Source organism: Somniosus microcephalus, chromosome 5 (assembly GCF_052327205.1).
Source record: "Somniosus microcephalus isolate GS21.2 chromosome 5, FLI_Smic_1.0, whole genome shotgun sequence".
NCBI classification, from domain to species: Eukaryota; Metazoa; Chordata; class Chondrichthyes; order Squaliformes; family Somniosidae; genus Somniosus; species Somniosus microcephalus.
In genome coordinates, this window is record NC_140991.1 from 207,829,979 (window position 1) to 207,854,370 (window position 24,392).

The window sequence follows — 24,392 nt, forward strand, 5'->3', positions numbered from 1 at the left end:
TTCATGAACTCTGTGCTGAGTTAGTTGGGCTCTTCTCCAGCCAGAGTAAGAAATAGAAAATGCTTGCAAATCTCATTGCCCCGTGGATTGTGTAAAGAGAAAACATTGAAAAGACAATTGAATAATACCAATTGTGATTTACATTTATGTTTTTGGCATGGGGCAATGCCTTACTTACAGATGGATGCAGCTACAACTGGAAATTCTCTAGGATTTGCCAAACACTGACAGCTTTGGTGTATGTTTTGAAACGAGTGAATCAAATAGCTCATGACTTTTATTGCAATATACTATGTAGGGTTTTATAAAATTACTAATTGAATTGGGGAGTAAAACAGCTTTTTTAAATCAAAAAATTTGTCTTTACATGATATGCACGTGGAGTGCTGTAGGTGTGAGAGTGTGGATGTCCCCGCCCCCTCCTCGCTGGCTCCCTCCTCCCTCCCCTCCTGCCGCCGCCGCCGCCTGGATCCATGTAGCACCATGACAGGGATCGCCGCCGCCTCCTTCTTCTCCAATACCTGCCGCTTCGGGGGCTGCGGGCTACACTTCCAAACCCTGGGGGAGCTCATCGAGCACATCGAGGACAACCACATCGGTAAGAAAGGAGCGGGCCGCGGGTGTGTGTGTGGGGCGGGGGGAGGCAGCGCCCTGCCGCGCTCTCCGGCCCGCCCTGCTGGCAGCTGCAGCTGGCGTGGAGCGGCCGCGGGATGGGGCCGGGCAGGGTGGCGCGGGGGTGAGGGGTGCTGCTGGCCGTGTTGCTCTTCCGAGTCCCGTTTCCCTTCCCCCCCCCCCCCCCCGGGGTGTGGCTTTAGGCCGAGGCTCCGCGGGGCCCCTGCCCGCAGGCCGCGCCCGGCCCAGACCCACTTACCTACCCCTCCACCCCCGGTCCGTTCTGTCGTCCCGCCGCTGGGTGTGGTTAACCAGAGCCCGCTAGATGTGAAGGGCAGACGGGCGCCCACTTGAGGCCTGGGGCCGAGCGGGGAGATTTAGCCGCTGTCATGGCAACAGTGTCCGGGCCTGGCGTGTGGCCGCTACCCGGGGCGGGCCGGGGGTGGAGCCTGGGCTAAGGAAGGAGAGGGTGGGGGCAGTTGGGTGCTGGTCTGTAACCCTACTGAAGGGAGATGGGGGTGTATCTGAATACTTACTGGGTGGGGGGTTGCATTGCATTGCTCATAATTTGGGCTGAGTTGAGATGCAAACCCCTCTCCAAACTGGAGTGTTAAAGGGGATGTGAAACAATTTCATGTCATTTTAAACAAATTCCTCCGTCTCCAGAAAAGTATGGTAACTTATACTACTGAAGCTGTAGACCAGAGGTGCCAAACTCAGTTTACACAGTGGACCTGATCTGACATCCTGGCACATGGCCTGGGCCATATTCTGCAAACGTTATTTGGGCACACTGGGAAGCAATTGGTATATGTTTCGCCCAGTTTTGGGTGTAAAACGGGCGTAATGTATACCAAATTCTGGGCATACGGTCCTGCACCTAATCTGTGCCAGTGGCATAGCCGATGCCATGTTGGTCCTCACTATTTTTAGATCTACACGCCAGCTGGCTGAAATCAGTGTTAGATCAATTTAAATAGGCAAAGGATTCTGCACCTGTTTCAGGACTCTTCTGGCAAATGAGAGGAAAACCCAGGTGGCGCATGCGTCGTGCAAGCACCGAGTAGTTTTTCCAGTTCTGCAGGGACGTTAGCAGCGGTCCTTAAAGGGACCAGGTGCCAGAGTGCTCATTTGAGTTTCGCAGGACTACAGTGGACCACTGTCAGCCCGTACCCATTCTCCTGCATCTCAGTCCTCCATGTATTGGAGGTTGTGATGTAAAATCAACACGTCCAGCTCCCCATGCACAATGAGAATCTCTCTCTCTCTACCCTTGTTCCCCATTCGCCCACCAGTTGAAACAATCTTTTACTGTTTACCCACAGTAAGGTCCCCAGGTTTCACTCACCCCTTTACTGGCGCTTCTCTCAGCTCTGTTCCTACTCACATTGCTACAGCTGCTTCTCCTGGCACTGCAGAAAATGCTGGGGCCCACTCCATTCCCCAGTCCTCTCTCTTCCCAACCCCCTCTGCCCACAAGCCCAATCCCACCCCCAATTTTGCCCCACCATGACCCAAGCACCAATCTCCCCGACCCCTGGTCCCCAGTTTCCCGCTATCCTCTGCACAAGCCTTAATCCTAACAAACCCCAGTCCCCAGATTCCCTCTCCCCGCAATTTCCCGATCCGCATTTCGCAGTCTGACCACCGAGCTATTGCCCAATCCCTATTTGCCACTCTCCCTTTCTCCCCAAGACCCTATGTCTTGACCCTCATTCACTGACCCTCATTCACTGTCCCCCATGTCCTGAACCCCAATCTCCCTCCTGCCCTCTTCCCCGAGCCCCAGCCTCCCGACCCAGCCACTGCACCCGAGCCCCAGCCTTCCGACCCAGCCTCTGCCGGCGAACCCCAGCCTCCCGATCCTGCCCCCGAGCCCCAGCCAGGTTGCGATCCAGCCCCCAGGCACCCCAGCACCCCCCCCCCCAGCACAGCCCCAGCCTCCCCCCCCCCCCACCCCCCAGTCCCAGACCTAGCAGCCCAGTTGCGACTCACCCTCTGCCCCGAGCCCCAGCCGCACCCCCCCCCCCCCCCCCCCCCCGGACTTTCAACAAGACTCAGCACGCCATGGTGCTGGATGAAACTGTTCCACAGGCTGTACAGTTGAAATCCCTGATTCAGACATTACGTGAAAACACACTCCCGAAGATTACTGCAGGTTAAAACCCTGGTGTAGTGGACACTGATGTAAAGGTGATTACAGTTGAGCCTTTTAATTTCTTGGAATTTTCAAGCATATGAATGATACGTTGAAACAAGAAGTCCTGGGCAAGCCCTCCGGGTATTCATAACTTGGTATTCTTCACAATACATTAAATATTTTGGTAAGTATTGTAATAGTTTACCTCAAATATTGGCAAAGCCCAAAATATGATGTATATACTTCTGCTTAGAAAAAGATTAATTGATACATGATCAATAGCATAGAACACATTTGAGGATGTACTTTTACTGTAGTTAACATACTGACATTCATGAACAGAGCTACTAGCTAGTAAAATTTAAATAAGCCTGGAACATGGGAGAGGGCATCTGCTTGCTTAAAATGTTTAAACAAGCTCTGCTTCAGTTTATAGAGTGCCCAGATGGTTAAGGGAGGTCCACGTACATTTATACTTAACAACACACTGCCTTATGGCATCAATGGCCTCTGAACTCTGGGTTATTCTACAGAATATAACTGTATCCTGACTTATCGTAGCATTTTGTAAATTAAGTGCACTTAAAATGTTTTTGTAAGAAACTAACCCTTATTCTCTGAAAACAGTTGTTATAGTATGTGACATTGTTGACCTATCCTACTTTTGACCTTAAATAATTTCACTGGCATAAATCTGTGTAGATGCTTACTCTACCAGTGGAGCAGTAATGGGGCTGAATAATATGAGTAAATAGGTTGTGAAAGGGTTATCCACAAGTGGTGACATATGTGGTGTTTCCTAGTGACTGACAGTATCATAAAGCAAAGTTTATCTGTGTGCGTGAGATAATATAATCTGTACAAGCTATAATACTCCCTTGCAATATGGAATGAAATAATAAATACTAATACAACTGCTATTCAAGTGAAATGTTACATCACCTCTATTTCAGCCATTTGGTTCTGCTACATGATGAATCTGTTAATATGTGCGGGACAAATTTTGAGGCTTTGCTGGCCAATGCAAAGCCCCAGCAGCAGTCAGTAAATAAGTAAGTGAGGCCATGGCCACATTTACCCACTTTCCCAACTAATTATTTTTCTTTAGCGGGGGTGGAGAAACATAAGGCTACGCAACTTGCAGTCTCACTGAAATTCTAATCTGCCCATGACTTGCCACTCATCCACTTTAGATGGGTGTATCAGGGATTCTGGGACTTATTCTGCTCAATAAGCCTCTTAGAGGTAGTGTTTATTGGAAAAGTATTTTTATTTGCATTATTGGTGCATGTTGCTGTAGGTTGCCATATATTAGCTGCTTTTGTTGGGAACTCTACCATTTCTGATGCTGAGGTTGTTTCCCCTGTCTGGAGTGTTTAGAACTAGGGGGCATAGTCTCCGGATAAGGGGTAGGCAATTTAAGACTGAGATGAGGAGGAATTTCTTCACTCAGAGGGTTGTGAATCTTTGGGATTCTCTGCCCCAAAAGGCTGTGAATACTGAGTCTTTGAGTATATTCAAGGCTAAAATAGGTAGACTTTTAGACTCTAGGGGAATCAAGGGATATGGAGATCGTGCGGGAAAGTGGAGTTGAGGTCGATGATCAGCCATGATCTTATTGAATGGCGGAGAAGGCTCGAGGGGCCGTATGGCCTACTCCTGCTCTTATTTCTTATGTTCTTATGTATATTGAAGTTAATTTGCCACTTACATGCCCATTCTGCAAGTTTATTAATGTCTTCCTGTATTTTGTCTCAATCCTCCTCCTGTATTAACTACAATCACCAATTTGATGTTATCCACAATTGCACTTCCAAGTCCAAATCATTTATGTGAATAGTAAACACCATGCCCCACCTTTTGCCAGTCTGAGTAGCTACCTTTAACCCCTACACTCTGTTTTCTGTTTTGTAGCCAGCTTGCAATCCATTCTGCTACTTGTCCCCTGACTCCACATGTTCTGACCTTAGTCATGAGTCTATCATGCGGTAATCTTATTAAAGGCCTTTTGAAAGTACAAATATATTACGTCTACTGCTTTACCCTTGTCTACCCTTTGTTACTTCAAAGAATTCAATAAGGTTGGTCAAGCATGACCATCTCTTTTGAAATCTATGCTGACTATTTTTATTATATTCTCATTTTCAAGATGTTTTTCTATTGTGCCTTTTAAGTAAGGATTCCATTATCTTTTCTACCACTGATGTTATGCTAATTGGTCTATAGTTCCCTGGACTTGTTGCATCTCCCTTTTTTTAAATGCAGGAATCACATTGGCTGTCTGCCAGTCCTCTGGCACTACTCCCTTTTCTAATACATTTTTATATATATTTACCTAATACTGCCTCTCTTCGCTAACTCCTTTTAATATGCGCGGATGCAATCCATCCAGACCAGGGGTTTTATCCTCTCTAAGTTTGATTAGATTATCAATTATCTCCCCTATTTCAATCTTAAATGTCTTGTATCTTTTTTGATCTCTTCTAATGTATGCCCACCATGATAGTCTCCTTGGTAAATACTGAAGCAAAGTAATTATTTAATATTTTGCTGCCATTACCTGTGAGTTTACTGTGTGTATCCCTTAGTGGCCCTATCCTTATCCTGATTTTTTTCTTGTTATTTATGTGTCTATAGAATACTTTACTATTTCTTTTCACATTCCTTGCTAATTTAATTGCGTAGTTTCTCTTTGCCTTCCTAATTTTTTTGGACATCTTTCCTAACTTTCGTATTCCCTTTTGTCATCCTCCTTTGTTGTCTATGTACTTAGTGTATGCCATTTTCTTTAGTTTCAATTTTGCCCTTTATTTCTTTATTCATCCATAGCGTGTCACTATTGGCCAGTTTGTTCTTGCTTCTTCGTGGGATATATTTTTCCTGGACTTTATTGATCACCGTTTTAAATGTTTTCCAGTGCTGTTCTATTTCTTTGTCAGTAATTTTTTCCAGTTCATTTTCTCTAGTTCCAGTCACATCCACTTAAAATCAGCTTTTTTTCAAATGTATTACTTTGGTCTTTGTCTTATGTCAATCTTTATCTCAATCTTTATCTTAAACCTCATTATGTTGTGATCCCTATTGCCTAGATGTTCCCCTATGCTTACTTCTCTTATCTGTTCTGGTTCATTTCCCATTACGAGATCCCGCAGTGCTTTGTCTCTTGGGCTTTTTATACAGTGGGTGAGAAAGGAGTCCTGCACACATTGTAAAAACTCCATTCCCTGTGCCCCTTTAGCTACCTCTTTTTGCCAGTTTATTTGGGGGTAGTTAAAATCGCCCACGATTATTAATCTATGTCCTTTATTCATTTTGCATATTTGATTACATATTTCTTCCTCCACCTCCTTTCCACTATTGGATGGTCTGTGGTGTACCCCTATTAGTGTGATCGATCCTTTTTTATTTCAATCCATATGGATTCGGTTTCTATCCTTTTGTTAGTCATGTCCCTTTTTTCTACTGCCATTGTTATCTCTAATTAGTACAGCTACCCCACCCCCTTCTTCCTTCCCTATCCTTTCTGATTTATGTTATAACCTGCCATATTTAGTTGCCAGACATGTTCTTTGTGTAGCGATGTTTCAGTTATTCCTACTACATCTAGTTCCTCGCTACGGATTATTGCCTCCAGTTCCCCCGTTTTATTTTGGATGCTGTGTACATTGCTGTACAGGCAGTTTAATTTGTCTTTAATGGTTGATCCTTTTTATTTTATTTTTAACAGTCCTTTTATACTTCTGTTTTATAACTGTGTTTGTTCCCTGACCGTTTGTTACCCTTGTTCCTTACCTTGATCTGACCTTTACTCTTATTTCCTATTTCTTTTATCTTTAGATAGACTTACGTTATTTTCACCAGATCCCCCATCTCCGTCTTACTAGTTTAAAGTCCTATTGACAGCCCTGCTTATCCTTTCCGCTAAGATGCTGGTCCCACTGCGGTTCAGGTGGAGCCGGTCCCAGTGGTACAGCTCCTTCCTGTCCCAGTACTAGTGCTAGTGACCCATGAGATGGGACTCCCTCCTTCCCACACCAGTCTTTCAGCCACGCATTCACCTCCCTGATCTTCCTATTCCTATGACAATTAGCACGTAACTCGGGTAGTAATCTTGAGATTACCACCGGTGAGGTCTTGATTTTTAATTTAGTTCGTAACTTCTGATATTCCCATAGCAGGACCTCCTCCCTTTTCTTCCCTATGTCACTGGTCCCAACATGGATCACGGCAACTGGATCTTCTCCCTCCCTTTCCAAGTTCCTCTCAAGGAGTTAAATTTGCAGCACAGCAAGGCTAGCAGGAATAGTTTTGGTTCCAGACTGGAGCATTTGGTCTTGTATCCTTGAGGTAATGACATTCCAGTGACCATTCACACTTATTGCTCCTACAACAACTTATTTAAACTCAACAAGGGAGCAGCAGTACCAAGTTAGGCTGGTGGATTCCACTAGTGGTAGGGGGTAGTCAGTTTGACTAAAAGCTGACATTGGAGGTTTTTAAAAACCGAGAGATGCAAAAGTTGGATGGTAATCAGACAGCCACAGTAAGATGCACACACTCCTAAATGGAGCGACTGATGCCACTGAACCTGAGAAGGTACCTGCAGCAGAATCAAATTTATAATGAGAGCCACCAAATGGAGGTGCAGTGACACTTGAGGCATTCTGTATGTATCCATCACCACCCTGGAACCCATGTTTATAGACCCCTCCATACATACCTGTATGTCAGAGGAAATCTGACTTTACCACCTCCGCTTTACAGGACAGGCTGTCGCGCAACTGTATTATCTGCTGCAAGATGGCCTGCACACATCTTATGAAAGAGCTCTTCCTAGAGAAGTGAACGTTACCATAACGTGAAATTTATCTGCTACCGCTCCTTCCAAGCCACCTCGGACATGCAGTTGTTAAATTTGTTCTCGGGATGCCCATCCCCAATTACCCTAAGAAGGTGGTGATGGTTATTCTCCTTGAACAGCTGCAATCCTTGGTGTTCCCACAACGGTATTGGGTAGGAGATTCCAGAATTTTGACCAGGTGATGATGAAGGCACATTGATAAATGTTCAAGTCAGTATAGTGTCTTGACTTGGAGGGGAATTTGGAGGTGATGGTATTCTCATGATCTTGCTGCTCTTGTCCTTCTTGCTGGTAGAAGTCGCAGGGCTGGAAGGTGCTGCTGAAGTAAGCTTGGCGAGTTGCTGCAGTGCATCCTGCAAATAGTACTGAGTGCAGCCACAGTATACTGATGGTAGAGGGGCTGGGTATTGAGTCTAGTGGCAGGGGCACCAATCAAGCAGACTGCGCTGCAATGAATGGAGTCAAGATTCTTGAGTGTTGTTACAATTGCACTCATCCAGGTGAGTGGTGAGTATTCCATCACACTCCTAACTTGATTTTTGGAGATGGAGAGGCTTTGGCAGGGGTTAGATGATGAGTCGCTCACCACAAAGTACCTAGCTTCTGCTATGGTGTTGATATGGCTGGTCCAGTTAGGCTTCTGGTCATTGGTGACCTGATGTTGATGGTAGGTGATTTGGCGATGATGGTGTTGTTTAAGGTCAGAGGGAGGTGGTTGGGTCTTTTCTTGTTGGAGATGGTCATTGTCTAGTACTTATGTGGCACGATTGTTACCCACTACTTGTCAGCCAAGCTTGGATATTATCCAGGTAGGCTGGACTGCATTATTAGAGGAGGTGTGAATGGAGCTGAACACTGTAGGATTGTCAGATAACAGCTCCACCTCTGACCTTATAACGCAGGGAAGGTCATTGATGAAGCAGCTGAGGATGGATGGTCCAAGGACACTGCACTGAGTCTTGGGGCTGTGAGATTGGCCCCTGATAACCACAACAGTCTTCCTGTGTGGCAGGTGTGACTATGGCCACTGGAGGGCTTTCCCCTTGATGCAATTGACGTTGGTTTTGCTAAGGCTCCTTTCTGCCATACTTGGTTGAATGTTACCTTGATGTCAAGGGTAGTTATTGTCACCTCTTTGGCATTGAGCTTTTGCATCCTTATCTGGATCGAGGTCTGGAGCAGTTGGTTCTGGCAGAACCCAAACTGAGCATCAACAAACAGGTTATTGGTGAGTAGGTGTCGCTTGTTGGCACTTTTGCTGATTTCTTCAACACTTTGCTAATGATTGGGAGGAAGCTGACAGGGTGATTGTTGGGAGTTTTGCACTGTTTTCCATGCATAGGACATTGTTGGGTAAATGCAAGTGTCATAGCTGCATTGGAAGAGCTTGGCTCGGGGGCCAGCTAGTTCTGGTGCGTATGTCTTCAGCGCCACAGTTGAGATGTTGTCATAGACCACAGCCTTCACTGTGTCCAATGGGCTCAGCCGCTTCTTAATGTCTTATGGAGTGAACCAAAAATGGTTGGACACTGGCATCTGGGGACTTCAGGAGGAGGTTGAGTAGGACACCTGTATCAAGCAAGTGACAGAGGCTGTATTGGCAAAGAACATCACCTTCATTACTGCCCCTGTGGAAAGAAGGCATCGGCTGGACAGGACACAGACATTTCACTGAATAGGCTTTGCTTGAAAAAATATTGTCCCAGATAGCTCCCCTTGGGCATCATAATACTTCGTATCAACCTAATAGCCTACACGTAAAGAGGTTTTGCATAATTAATACAGAATCAAAATGCCGCGGATGCTGGAAATCTGAAATTAAAAACAGAAAATGCTGCGTTTCAGGTTGATGACCTTTCTTCAGAACTGGAAAAAGTTAGAGATGTAACAGGTTTTAAGCAAGTACAGAGGCGAGGAAAGAACAAAAGGGAAGGTCTGTGATACGGTGGAAGGCGGGAGAGATTGAATGACAAAAGGGATGATAGTACAAGGCAAAATGGTAATGGGACAAGTAAGGAAACAAAAGGTGGGTCTAGAGGAGGTGTAAATGGCAGTAGCAGCTGCTGTCCAAAAAAATGTGAGCAGTGCTTGAACTCAGTGAGTTCGGAAGGCTGTAACGTGCCTAATCGAAAGATGAGGTGCTGTTCTTCAAGCTTCCGCTGAGCTTCATTGGAACAGTGTAAGAGGCGAGGTCAGAGTGGGAGAGGTGTGGAGAATTAAAATGACAGGCGACCGGAAGCTCAGGGTCAAGCTTGCGGACTGAAGGGAGGTGTTCTGTAAAGTGGTCACCCAATCTGCGTTTGATCTCCCCAATGTAGAGGAGACCATATTCTCTCTTCCACAGATTTCACCCTACCTGCTGTATATTTCCAACATTTGCTGTTTTTATTTGCATAATTAATGTTTAGCTGGTATCTGGTTACTGAAATAACATTATGCGTATCAATGGTTTTTATTTAGAAAGTTGCCATGATACTATCAGTAAGTAACATTCCACAGTGGCTACCCTTTTCAAAGGAGAACGAACACTGGAGCGTAGGGAGAAGAGAGGTGCATCACATGACCTCACATCTCCACTGCCCCACTCCCACCATTGGTCACCCGATACGCCCATCTTCGCAGTGTACTGCATTCCCACACTTGGAAAGCGAACAGACTCTTTGTTATCCGATTGGATGATTCTTAACTCAGCTTTTTTTTCCCCGATCTTCGATATATTTTTTAATGCCCCAGTGAATTTTCTCCCAGATTGCTCGCAGCAGTGTTTGGGAGATTAATCTTTCTTTCCTGGAGACTCAGGATAATTTGTGTTTTAAGAAACCAGGCTAACCTCAACATCCGTGGCTGCTGACCCCAACAACTTGAATTTATATAGTGCCTTTAATGAGAACAACATCCCAAAGTGCTTCACAGTGTAATCAGACAGTAAGCAACACCAAACCAAAGGAGGAGATATTAGGAGTGTTTACTAAAAGCTTGGTCAAAGAGGTGAGTCTTTAAAGTATGAGAGGTGTGGAAAGGGAGGGAATTCCAGAGCTTAGGGACGAGACAACTGAAGGCACAGCCACCAATGGTGTGGTGGGGGATGCACAAGAGACCAGAGTCTGAGGAATGTAAGGTTCTTAAAGGGTTGTAGAGTTAGAGAAAGTTAGAGATATGGAGGGGTGAGGCAAGGAAAGGATTTGAACATGATGATGATTATTTTAAATTTGAGGCATTGGGGGACCTGGTGCTAATGTAGGTCAGCGAGCAGAGAGATGATGGGTGAGTGGGACTAGTTGTGGTGTTGTAGGAATGTCTAGTTCCTATCAAGAGACTGAGGTTGACTCAGGCGATCAAACAAACGATGTTTAATGAAAAACTAACCGAGTTTAACAACAAAATGCAAGAGAACTACGTATACAGGTCTAGTCAGTTCGGAGGCTCCACGAGGACTGCTAGGGCGGACCCGTGGTTGACGTCATCACGTTTTTCCCGCTGGTGGGGGATCACGTGATGAACGACGTGACGTCATCATGTTTGCCCGCGCTCTTAAAGGGACCGCGCTCTGTACATGCAAACAGTAAAAACAAAGATACAGACTCAGGCTGTAGCTAACATATTGTTAAAGGGAATTATATACAGTTGGTCTGAGTCCCTTAGTGGCTCCGCCACATGCGCCCCCCCAGAATTGTCTTTAACAGAAAAAGTGAAACGGTGAGGAGGCCTGACAAGCCTGTCAGAGCGACTTCTGTACATTTGAAGTGGAAGCTGTTGGGCGGGTTGGCGGGCGGTTGCGCATGATCTGACACGGTGACTGGGCGGTTGGCCACGTTTTGGCGGCTGCGGTCTCAACCGGGCGGTCAAGGTCCAAGTGAGTCGGCTTCAACCGGTCAACCGAAATGTGGTCCGGTTTACCCCCGATGTCCAACGCGAAAGTTTGGTCTCCCGGCTCTAGCACGCGGAAAGGACCAGTGTAAGGGGCCTTGAGCGGATCCCGATGAGCGTCGTGGCGGATGAACACAAATTCGTAGTTCTTCAGTTCTGCTGGGATGTGGGAGCTTTGAAAGCCGTGATGTGACGTTGGTACTGGTGCAAAACACCTGGCAGCCTCCTGGTGGCTGACGAGTTGCTTGGATGCGGACCATGACTCTCTGTTGGAGTCGGAAGGAAATCTCCTGGCACGCGGAGCGGCTGGCCATAGACAAGCTCTGCCGAGGATGAGCGAAGATCTTCCTTGGGTGCCGTGCGAAGACCCAACATGACCCATGGTAACCTGTCCACCCAACCAGCGCCTTGGAGGCTGGCCCTCAGTGCGGCTTTGAGCGACCTGTGAAATCGCTCGCACAGGCCAATCGCCTGTGGGTGGTAGGCTGTGGTGCAATGTAGCTTGATGCCGAGCCCTTGAGCCACTGCGTTCCAGAGCCCAAAGGAAAACTGCGGCCCACGATCGGAAGAGATGTCTGCCAGTACCCCGAAACGGGCGACCCAAGAGGAGATGAATGCCCTGGCTACGTCTGCGGAAGTGGTGGATGACAAAGGAACTGCCTCTGGCCATCTAGTGGTGTGGTCCACCATCGTAAGATGATGAGTAAACCCGTGCGAATGTGGAAGTGGCCCCACCAGGTCCACATGCACGTGATCGAACCTACGTTCCGGGACAATGAAGGTGGCCAATGGAGCCTTGATGTGACGCTGCACCTTGGCTTTTTGGCAGACCACGCAGGTGTTGGCCCAGTCGCGGACATCCATGTGCATGCCCCGCCACACGAATTTGGACGACATCAGCCGTTGCAAGGCCTTCATGCCCGGGTGTGACAACCCGTGTATGGTGTCAAAGACTTTTCGGCGCCAGGCGACCGGCACGATAGGGCGAGGATCTCCTATGGAGACGTCGCAAAGTAGTGTGGTGCCCGCGGCATGGAATTGGACGTTGGAGGCTGGAGGGGCTGGTCCGGTAAGCTTGCACCTCTGGATCCGAGGCTTGATCTGCAGCCATGAGGGCATGGTCGAGGCCGAGCTGGACTGCATAAACGGTTGCGCGGGAGAGGCAATCTGCCACCAGGTTGTCCTTACCGGCCACGTGCTGAATGTCAGTGGTGAACTCCGAAATAAACGTAAGGTGACATTGTTGTCGGGCTGACCACGGTTTGGCGGTCTTGGCCATGGCGAACGTCAGGGGCTTATGGTTAACGAAAGCAGTGAAGGGACGTCCTTCTAACAAGAACCGGAAATGGCGGATGGCCAGGAAAAGAGCTAGCAACTCCCGATCAAAAGTACTGTATTTTCGCTCGTTGCGCCGCAGTTGACGGCTGAAGAACGCCACGTACATTTACCCACTGTTCTTGCACTGCGCCGATGGCGTCTGACGCGTCGGTGAGGGCGATGGTGGCACCTGGCAGCGGGTGCGCCAGCTTGGTCGCGTTGGTGAGGGCGCCTTTCGTGTCCACGAACGCCCGGTCCATGTCGACCGTCTAGCAAACCGGATCCTTGCCCTTGAGGGCCTCATACAGGGGCTGCATGAGCAGAGCTGCCTTGGGCACGAAATGGTGATAAAAATTTACCATCCCGAGGAACTCCTGCAGGACTTTGATGGTCTGTGGGCGCGGAAAGGATGTCACCGCCGCTACCTTTGCTTGTAAAGGCACTGCTCCCTCCGGTGTAATGCGATGCCCCAGGAAATCGATCTGTGGTAGACCAAATTGACACTTGGCCAGGTAGAGAGTCAGGCCGTGTTGGCTGAGGCGACGAAAGAGAGTGCGCAGGTGCGCAATGTATTCCTCCTTGTTCCGACTGGCCACGAGGATGTCGTCTAAATAGACTAAAATGAATTTGAGGTCCCGCAGCACAGAGTCCATGAGACGCTGGAAGGCCTGGGCAGCGTTCTTCAAACCAAAGGGCATCCGCAGGAATTCAAACAGGCCGAATGGGGTGATGACTGCAGTCTTCTGCACGTCCTGCGGGTGTACCGGGACCTAGTGGTATCCTCGGACCAGATCCACCTTTGAAAACACGGTGTTCCCAGCCAAATGGGCAGAGAAATCCTGAATGTGGGGGATCGGGTATCGATCAGGAGTGGTAGCGTCGTTAAGCTGTCGATAGTCGCCACATGGCCGCCATCTGCCGCCAGGTTTCGGTACAGTGTGGAGAGGCGAAGACCAGGGACTATTGGACCGGCGATTAATTCCCAGGCGTTCCATCGTAGCAAACTCCGCCTTCGCGCCCGCCAGTTTGCCGGGTTCGAGGCGCCGGGCCCGCGCGTGGACCGGGGGGCCGGTGGTAGTGATGTGGTGTTCCACACCATGCTTCGTGGCCGTAGAGGAGAACGTAGGCCTGGTCAGGTCCGGAAATTCTCCGAGCAGGTGAGTGAACTCGTCCGGGGTTGGGAAAGTGCAGGAGACAGTGCGCAACATGGTGTTGCCCCGGTGACAGGGAATGGAGTGAAACGTGGCCGCGATGACCAGCCGCCGGTTCCGCACATCGACCAGGAGGCCGTTGGCGCACAGGAAATCCGTGCCGAGGATGGCTTGTGAAACCCTGGCCGTAACAAATTCCCAAACAAATCGCTGGCCGCCGAAACACACCTGGACCCGCCGTTTGCCGAAGTCCGGATAGCACCGCCATTAGCCGCTTCGAGTGAGATACCGTGCCTCCCAGATTGAACATCCATAGTTAATGCGGGAATAATGCTGCACTGTGCGCCAGTGTCGCATAGGAATCGTTGACCAGAGATGGAGTCGGTGATGAACAACAGCTTGCCAGAATTTCCGATTGCCATCGCAGCTGCGGGGCACCTGTCAGACCCGCTCTACTGTCGCCGGGGTTGCAGTTGGAGATTTTTTTTTTGGGGAGCGAAGTTGCAGGGAGGGCGGCAACATCGGGCTTTCGTGCCAAACCGCGCGTGGTAGAAGCACAGCCCCGCAGGTTGAGGAGCGGGGGCGGCATCCGTGGGGGATGGTCGCCTCGTGGCAGCGCAGTACTGCTGTGTCACCGCGAAAATTTTATCCGCTTCAGCTGTAAGCTCAGCGCAGTCTGTGACTTCGGACTGGGTCGGTAGCTGACTGAGGAATAGCTCCCTGAAGAGGGAAGCATTGCGGTTCGGAGCCAAGGAGCATGAGCATTTGGCTCATGAGTTCCGACGGCTTGGAGTCCCCGAGGCCAGGCATAGCGAGCAGTCGGCGGGCGCGCTCCGACTTCGTGAGCCTGAAGACCTGCAGCAACCGCGCCTTGATCGTTTCATACTTGCCGTCGTCCGGGGGGTTTTCGAGCAGGCTGACGATCCGCGAGGCGGTGGAGCTGTCAAGCGCGGAGACCACGTAAAAGTAACGGGTCTGATCCGCAACGATGTTTCGTAGTGCGAACTGGGCTTCAACCTGGATGAACCACGAGGCCGCTTGTTGTTCCCAGAATTGCGGTAGCTTCAATGCAACGACGTTTGTTTCCATGCTTCGCTCCTTCTGCGAAAAACGTTTGCAAAAGTCGGGGTCACCAATGTAGGAATGTCTAGTTCCTATCGAGACTGAGGTCGACTCAGGCGATCAAACAAACGATGTTTAATGAAAAACTAAGAGTTTAACAACAAAATGCAAGAGAACTACGTATACAGGTCTAGTCAGTTCGAAGGCTGCACGAGGACTGCTAGGGCGGTCCCGTGGTTGGCGTCATGACATCATGTTTTTCCCGCCGGTGGGGGGATCACGTGATGAACGACGTGACATCATCACGTTTGCCCGTGCTCTTAATGGGACCGCGCTCTGTACATGCAACAGTAAAAACAAAGATACAGACTCCGGCTGTAGCTAACATATTGTTAAAGGGAATTATATACAGTTGGTCTGAGTCCCTTAGTGGCTCCGCTACAGTGTAGTATTTGGACAGCAAAAGTTTGGATGAGCTGAAGTTTATGGTGGTTGGGGGATAGGACACTGGCCAGAAAAGCATTGGAATAGTTGAGTCTGGAGGTGACGAAGACATGGATGAGGGTTACGACAGCTGATGGAATGAGACGGGCAGATATTTTTTTTATTCGCTTATGGGATCTGGGCGTCGCTGGCAAGGCCAGCATTTATTGCCCATCCCTAGTTGCCCTTGAGAAGGTGGTGGTGAGCCGCCTCTTGAACCGCTGCAGTCTGTGTGGTGAATGTACTCCCACAGTGCTGTTGGGTAGGGAATTCCAGGATTTTGACCCAGCGACGATGAAGGATCGGCGATATATTTCTAAGTCGGATGGTGTGTGATTTGGAGGTGGTGGTGTTCCCATGCGCCTGCTGCCCTTGTCCTCCTAGATGGAAGAGGTCGGGGGGGTTTGGGAGGTGCTGCCGAAGAAGCCTTGGCGAGTTGCTGCAGTGCATCTTGGAGATGGTACACACTGCAGCCACGGTACGCTGTTGGTGGAGGAAGTGAATGTTTAAGGTGGTGGATGGGGTGCCAATCAAACTGGCTGCTTTGTCCTAGATGGTGTCGAGCTTCTTGAGTGTTGTTGAAGCGGCACTCATCCAGGCAAGTGGAGGGTATTCCAGCACGCTCCTTGCTTGTGCCTTATGGTTGATATTATGAAGGTGGAAATAGGCAGTCTTTGTGATGGAGAGAATATGGGGTTGGAATTTCAGCTCGGGGTCAAATATGGCGTCAAGGTTGCGAACAGTGTTACAAATCGAGACAATGATCGGGGAGGGGAACGCATTCAGCGGCAAGGGTATGGTGTTTTTGGCGGGGGCCAAAGACGATGGCCGCAATTTCCCCTACCTCGGCGGGTCGGTGGCAGGTCCCGGCCTTGCTGCTGGCTCCAGCCCGCTGTCCAAAATGACCTTTCCCCTGATTGGGCTTGTTAAGCCCGCCCAACGCGTTTGCCGGCCAATTAAGGAAGCGGGTCTGATGATGTCATTTGATGACGCGTCATCAGCCAGTTTCCTTAAAGGGACCATACGCAAATTGATTTTGACAGTTGTGCTGTCACTGTTCTACAGCATTGAGGCGCTGCAAACACTGACAGTCACTGCACAGAGGTGCACGGCTGGACCCAGGCTCTCCCATGACTCCCTCCATATGTTTATGGAGGGAGTCACAGCACGCAGGGAGGTTCTCTTCCCTTCCAATGGGCGGAAGAGACCTCCCCAGGAGATCAACGCAGCCTGGTTGCACATTGCACAGGGGGACACAAGCAGGGATGTCATCAGGGGTCCCTGGCTGCAGTGGTGCAAACCTTTCAATGATCTCAGTAGATCACGAAACGCTACTGCAAAGTCACACCCGACCTCATCCTGCTGTGCCACTCATCACATCCCCATCACTTTGCCTTCCCTACCCTACTCCGGCATATCCTTACTCACACCGACTTACCTTGCACCTCCACCCATCCCTCTCTACATATCACTTCCTCATCTCACTAGCCACCCCTCACACTCGCCTTCATCCTAGTCCAATCATACCAACTAACAACACACAAGGGTAGGCACTTGTGTGTTTTAGCCAATGTTCATGTGAAGTTTCTGTTAATGTGGTGTCAAACATTGAAACCTTTATTTTCAATACTTGTTCTTGGACAGATCTGTGTGCCCCCTTGGAAGTGGCTTAGTGAGTTGCAGTGAATGGTGAGACATAACGGTATCCCCCGCAGTGGTGAAAGGAATGGCTTGGGCATTGTAGGCATGCTTTATGGTGTGGGGTGGTGCCAATCTGGCGCATCATGTGGCAGCCAGTGTGTACAGCGTCAAGTGAAGTAAATCTGGCCATGGTGAGGCTATCCCTGGCCTCCCAGGAAGCAATGTGGTCGGGTGGTGATGCCCTCTGTCCTGTGCAGCATCAGTTGATTGCAGAGAAGGTTGGTGTACCTGGTGCTGCTGGTGTTGGGGCTGATCGTGGTAGGATTCTGCAGACCAAGGTGAGAGAGTTTCAAGGGCACCGATGTTGATGTAATAGATGACAGGTGAAGTAGAGATGACAGAAGCGATCTGTCAATGGTGAGAGGTTGTTCCAATGAGGTGACACTGGATAGAGAGTTTACTCCAAACACTTGCAACCTGCACAAAGCTCAATCTGTCATCCAAATGCAGTAAGCAACAGCTTCTGAGCTTGGAAAGTGAACAGTTGTGAGATGGGATCTTTTATAGCACATTTGCAGCTGTCAAGTAATGAAATGATTCCATGGTCACGCAACTCCCGACCTCCTTTCCTGACATGATCCCCGAGCAGTGTAGACCCCGTGGGCGACCTCGTAAAATGTTAAAGTTGAGCTCAAAATACTTCTTAACGGGCTGTTAACAAGATCATAATGACCTGAATTGCCTTTCCCGCCGCTGTGCGTCCGGTCTGTTCAGCGCTGTTGACGGCGAGGTCACGACCTGCTGTCAATTTTTTTTTCCCCCACCCAACCTGCTACCGAACACACCCACTGACCTGAAAAATTCTCCCTGATGCTTCAGTCTTTCCAATGTTTAATTGGAGGAAATTGCGGGTAATACAGTACTGGATAATGGACATGCAGTCTGACAACATGAAGCTAATGCAGATGTTGAGAGGTGCTGGAGAGGTAGAGCTGTGTCTCGTCAGTGTACTCGTGGCAGCTGACCCCATGTCTTTGGATGTTATCACCAAGGGGCAGCATGTTGATGAGAGAGGAGGGCGTGAAAGATGTATCTTTGAGGGACTCCAGAGGTAATAGTGCAGGGGTGGGAAGAGATGCTCTGGTTACAGTTGGATAGGTAAAAGTGCAACCAAGTGAGGTCCCACTGAGCTGGACAATTGTGTGGTCGTCCATGGCGATGGCTGCATAGAGCTTGAGAAGGACGAGGAGGGATTGTGCTCCCATGTGTCACAGTCTCCGAGGATGTCAATTGTGACTGATTAGGGCAATTTCAGTGCTGTGGCAGGGGAGGAAACCTGATTGGAGCAATTGAATCAGAGTTATGGGAAAGTGGGCACTGATTTGGGAAGCGACAACACATTCAGTGACTTTGGAGATGGGGTGGTGGTTTGCAAGGAGATGGGGTGGTGGTTTGCAAGGACATGGTCTTTTTGACGAGGGCGGTGGCGGCACTTTTGAAAGCGAGGGATTAGTAACGGGAGAGAGAACTATTTCCAATGACAGCTAGCATGAGGGCAAGGAAGGGAAGTTGAGTAGTCAGCAGCTTACTGAGAATGGGGTCGAGAGCAAGAGCTGGGTCTCATGGACAAAGGTGAGCTTGGCCAGGTAATTGGAAATAGTTGATAAACTGGAAAATGAAGTGGGTTGAAGGCTAGTGGGGGAGAACCCTGGATGAAGTTTGGCCTGGTGGATGCAGCAGGGACAGCTGAAAGGATGGTCTTAATCTTAGTGACGAAGTCCCTGAGCTCCTTGCACTTGTTGAAGGTGAGGGTGGAGGCAGCTGAGAAGAGGGGTTTTAGGAGACCGTTGTTGGTGGAGAAAAGGAGCTGAGGTTATCTTTGCTTTCCCAGATGAGCCTGGAGTAGTAAACAGTTTTGGCAGAGGAGAGCAAGGCCCGATAGTGCTTGATGTGGTATCGCCAGATCCGGGGATGGATGGCTAAATCAGTTCTGTGCCAGATGTGCTCCAGTCTGTGCCCCTTGTAGAGGGAATGAAATGGAGGCCATACCAGTGGGAATCGCCAGGCTGAGAGTTAGTAAGAATTTTACTGGAGACAAGGGCATCAAAGGTGGATGTGAGGGAGTGTTTGAGCGAATCAACAGCTGCAGAAGTATTGTGATAAATGGAGGTCCAAAGGCGAGAAATTTGAGAGTTTGAAAGAGCAGTTGTAAGTGCAGACATGCCAATCCCACTGTCTCATTAAATCAAGAGACAAACTATTAAAAATCAGAGTTTAGTAAGAAATCATGAGTTGCTATTTTTTTCAAACATAAACCAATATAGATTGACCGTTTGTTTATAAACCTCATTAATGGCTTATTTAATCTCTAACCGGTCACAGCTCTTTACAAAAGCTATATTGCTATATTACTGCATCTGAAAATTTTCCCACAAACCTTAAAAAAAAAGGTGCTATGTATCTCGGTTTAAGGGTACGATGACAGTGATTGGGATGTCATCTGCTGGAATATTGTGCATTTAGCAATTTTCAGTAGCTGTTGGGAAGGTTTCAGTTCATAGCAAGAGCTTTTATTAAAATCTGAAGATATTGAAATGGCAGTGCCGTGCTTTAATAAATATAGATTGCACAAAAATATTAGCATAAACCCAGATTCATGGACCAAAAAAGGAGGAAGTTCTGGCATTTCAATATCTTCAGATATCTTTAGGCGTCTAATCACCCTTGGATGTGGATGGTAAATTTCCAGACAATTTTCTTATGGAATTATGGTTAAAAACGGCTAAAGATTTGTCTGCTACCCTTTGGCTAATATTCCTTATGTGGCTTGTGAATTATCCAGCTGCGGCTTCATTACAGGATCCCCTACATAGATGCCTCTGGATTAATATTCAATATTACAAGCGATGTCTAAGTGTGTGATTATAGGGCTAAGGTCAGCTGAACAGCTCTCTGTTGAATTTGGAAACACAAAGTGCTAGATCTCGGGAAGAGAAAGAAAGGAGGTGGTTGGCATACCGATCATGGCTGATCTTTGATCTCAACTTAACTCCACTTTCCCATCTGATCCTCATATCAGCAGCCAAAATGCTCATGTGAATGGCCACTGAGAAACCTCAACAGCAGAAGGAGATCTTGGGTTGGAAGCTTGCACACATTTGCAGTCTGTCTACCACCTAGACCTTCAAGAGAAGTGTGCCATCCAGTTTTTGCATAAAGAAGGAGTATATGCAAAAGGACAATAGTTGTATATTTTGCTTGAAATGGTACCTCCCAGAGAGTGTGGGAGTTTCTAGTTTAGGTTTGTGCCATGCTTGATGGGTCTCGCAAGAAATGTGTGCAATAGTGAGCATATTTACAAGAGATTTCACTGATATCAGCAAACTTTTTCATTTGCAGCCAAATGCATGTAAGCTGGGTGACTTTGTGGACTCTGCTCTCAACCTCTCAATGCAAGCACCTATGCTTTTACTGAAAAGTGGTCTTAGTCTCAAATAGTATCACCCTCTTTAGTATCACCCTCTTTTGGTACATCTCCTGCATCAGGATTTCCAAATGTTCCACATCAAAGGGAACAATGTTGCTCATGCGGCAGAGCCACTAAGGGACTCCGATCAGTTGTATATAATTCCCTTTAATAATATGTTAGCTACAGCCTGAGTCTGTATCTTTGTTTTCACTGTTTGCATGTGCAGAGCGCGATCACTTTAATAGCGCGGGTAAACGCGATGACGTCACGCCGTTCATCACGTGATCCCCCACCGGTGGGGAAAAACGTGATGTCAGCCACAGGACCGCCCAAGCAGTCCTCGTGGAGCCTCCGAACTGACTAGACCTATATTCGATGTTCTCCTGTAGTTATCCGTTAAACTCTTAGTTTTCATTAAACCTCGTTTATTTGATCGCCTGAGTGGACCTCAGTCTTTTGGATAGGAACTAGACATTCCTACATTGGTGACCCCGACTTTTGCGAACGGTTTTCGCAGAAGTTACTGAACATGGAATCGAACGCCGTTGCTTTGAAGCTACCACAGTTCTGGGAGCAACAGCCAGCCGCGTGGTTCATCCAGGCTGAAGCCCAATTCGCAATCAGGAACATCGTTGCGGATCAGACCCGTTACTATCACGTGGTCTCCGCCCTCGAGAGCGCCACAGCCTCGCGGATCGCCAGCCTGCTTGGTAATCCACCAGAAGATCGCAAGTATGAAACGATAAAGGTGCGGTTGTTACAGGTCTTTGGGCTCACTAAGTCGGAGCGCGCCCGCCAGCTGCTCAATATGCCCGGTCTCTGGGACTCCAAGCTGTCCGAGCTCATGAGCCAAATGCTCACGCTCCTGGGCTCCGAACCGGAATGCTTCCTCTTCAGGGAGCTATTCCTCAGCCAGCTACCAGAGCAAGTTGAGGCTGCCCTAGCCAGGTCGGAAGTCACAGACTGCGCAGAGCTGGCTGCCGATGCGGACAAGATCTTCGCGGTGACACAGCAGTACTGCACTGCCACGAGGCGCCCATCCCCCACAGACGGCGCTCCAGCCCCTCAACCTGCGGGGTTGTGCTTCTACCACACCCGTTTTGGCGTGAAAGCAAGATGCTGCTGCCCTCCCTGCAGCTTTTCGCTCAAAAAAACAAAACAAAACAAAAAAAAAAACAGCAGCCACCCTGTCGAAAGAAGACCGGTTATAACGAGCGCCCCGCGGTTGTGATGGCAATTGGTAATTCGGGAAAACTCCACTTCATCAACGACTCCCTATCTGGTTGACGTTTCCTCTGCGACACCGGGGCGCAGTGTAGCATCTTACCCGCGTCAAATCTTGATCTACAAGCCGGGGGGCACGGCCCCTCCCTCCAGGCGGCTAATGGTGGGGCCATTTGGACCTTCGGAAGCCGGCGGGTCCAGGTGTGCTTTGGCGGCCAGCGGTTTTACTGGGATTTCATCACGGCCAAAGTCTCTCAAGCCATCCTCGGGGCGGAATTTTTGTGCGCCAGCGGCCTCCTGGTGGATGTACGGCACCGCCGGTTGATCAACGCGGCCACTTTTCACTCCATCCCGTGCCACCGCGGTAACACCGTGGCGCGCACTGTCTCCTGCGCGTTTCCACCTCCGGATGACTTCACTCGCCTCCTCGGAGATTTCCCAGACCTGACCAGACTCTCACTCTCTTCAACGGCCATGAAACATGGTGTCGAACAACACATCACCACTACTGGCTCTCCGGTCTACGCACAGGCCCGGCGCCTCGAACCTGGCAAGCTCACGGCTGCGAAAGCGGAGTTCGACACGATGGAGCGGCTAGGGATTATTTGCCGGTCGAATAGTCCCTGGTCTTCGCCTCTCCACATTGTTCCGAAACCTGGCGGCGGCCTTGCGGCGACTACCGATGCCACTACTCCTGATCGGTACCCGATCCCTCATATTAAGGATTTCTCGGCCCATTTGGCGGGAAATACCATTTTTTTCAAAAGTCGACTTTGTCCATGGCTACCATCAGGTCCCTGTACACCCGCAAGACGTCCCGAAAACTGCAGTCATCACCCCATTCGGCCTGTTTGAATTTCTGCGGATGCCGTTTGGATTGAAGAACGCTGCACAGGCTTTCCAGCGCTTGATGGACTCCGTGCTTCGGGACCTCAAGTTTCTATTCGTCTGCCTCGACGACATTCTCATTGCCAGCCCTAATAAAGAGGAGCACATCTGCCATTTGCGCACCCTCTTTAGACGCCTCAGTCAACACGGCTTGATCATCAACCCGGCCAAGTGCCAGTTCGGCCTGCAGCAGATTGATTTCTTAGGCCATCGCATCACATTGGACGGCGCAATTCCCCTGCAAACGAAGGTGGAGGCAGTTACTTCGTTCCCGCGCCCGCAGACCGTCAAGGCCCTGCAGGAGTTCCTAGGGATGGTAAATTTTTATCACCGGTTCGTCCCTAATGCAGCTCTGCTCATGCAGCCCCTGTACGAGGCCCTCAAGGGCAAGTCCCGCAAGGATCCGATTAGCTGGATGGCTGACATGGACCAGGCGTTCGTCGACACAAAAGGCGCCTATGCTGGCGCACCCGCTGCCAGGTGCCACCATCGCCCTTACCACCGACGCGTTGGACTACACCATCGGCGCAGTGCAGGAACAGTGGGTGCATGGGACGTGGCAACCACTGGCGTTTTTCAGCCGTCGACTACGGCGAAACGAACGGAAGTACAGCACGTTCGACCGGGAGTTGCTGGTCCTTTTTCTGGCCATCCGCCATTTCCGGTTCTTGCTAGAGGGACGTCCGTTCACGGCTTTTGTGGACCATAAGCCACTAACGTTCGCTATGGCCAAGACCGCCGAACTGTGGTCAGCTCGGCAGCAACGTCAGTTGATGTTTATCTCAGAATTTACCACTGACATTCAGCATGTGTCCGGTAAAGACAACCTGGTGGCGGATTGCATCTCCCGCGCGACCGTTCATGCAGTCCAGCTTGGCATCGACTATGCCCTCATGGCTGCGGATCAAGCCTCGGATCCGGAAGTCCAACCTTACAGAACCAACCCCTCCAGCCTCCAAGCGGCCGACGTCAAATTCCACGCCACGGGCACTACGCTATGCGACGTCTCCGTAGGAGATCCTCACCCTATCGTGCCGGTCGCCTGGCGCCGAAAAGGTTTTGACGCCATACACTGGTTGTCGCACCCTGGCATGAAGGCCTAGCAACGGTTGATGTCGTCCAAATTCGTGTGGCGGGGCATGCACACGGATGTTCGCGACTGGGCCAACACCTGCGTGGTCTGCCAAAAGTCCAAGGTGCAGCGTCACGTCAAGGCTCCATTGGCCACTTTCGCTGTTCCGGAACGTAGGTTTGATCATGTGGACCTGCTGGGGCCACTTCTGCCTTCGCACGGGTTTACTCATCATCTTACAATGGTGGACCGCACCACTCGATAGCCGGAGGCTGTTCCTTTGTCATCCACCACTTCCGCAGACGTCGCCAGGGCATTCATCTCCTCTTGGGTCACCCGTTTCGGGGTACCGGCGGACATCTCGTCTGATCGTGGGCCGCAGTTTTCTTCTGAGCTCTGGAACGCTGTGGCTCAGGGGCTCGGTGTCAAGCTACATCGCACCATTGCCTACCATTCACAGGTGAATGGCCTGTGCGAACGATTCCACAGGTTGCTCAAAGCCGCACTGCGAGCCAGCCTTCAAGGCGCGGGCTGGGTGGACAGGCTTCCATGGGTCCTTTTGGGTCTTCGTACGGCGCCTAAAGAAGATCTTCAATCGTCCTCGG

The 24,392-nt window shown here is 49.5% G+C and overlaps 1 protein-coding gene across 1 annotated transcript in view; it reads left to right on the forward strand.

Annotated features, from left to right (window-relative positions):
* Positions 1-413: 413 nt before the first annotated feature.
* Positions 414-24,392, forward strand: part of jazf1b (JAZF zinc finger 1b) — a 380,857-nt gene continuing 356,878 nt past the window's right edge. Inside the window, exon 1 of the mRNA XM_085988620.1 lies at positions 414-598. Coding sequence (XP_085844746.1) covers positions 484-598 — 115 coding nt within the window. The 5' untranslated portion in view covers positions 414-483. The remainder of the gene's footprint in view (positions 599-24,392) is intronic.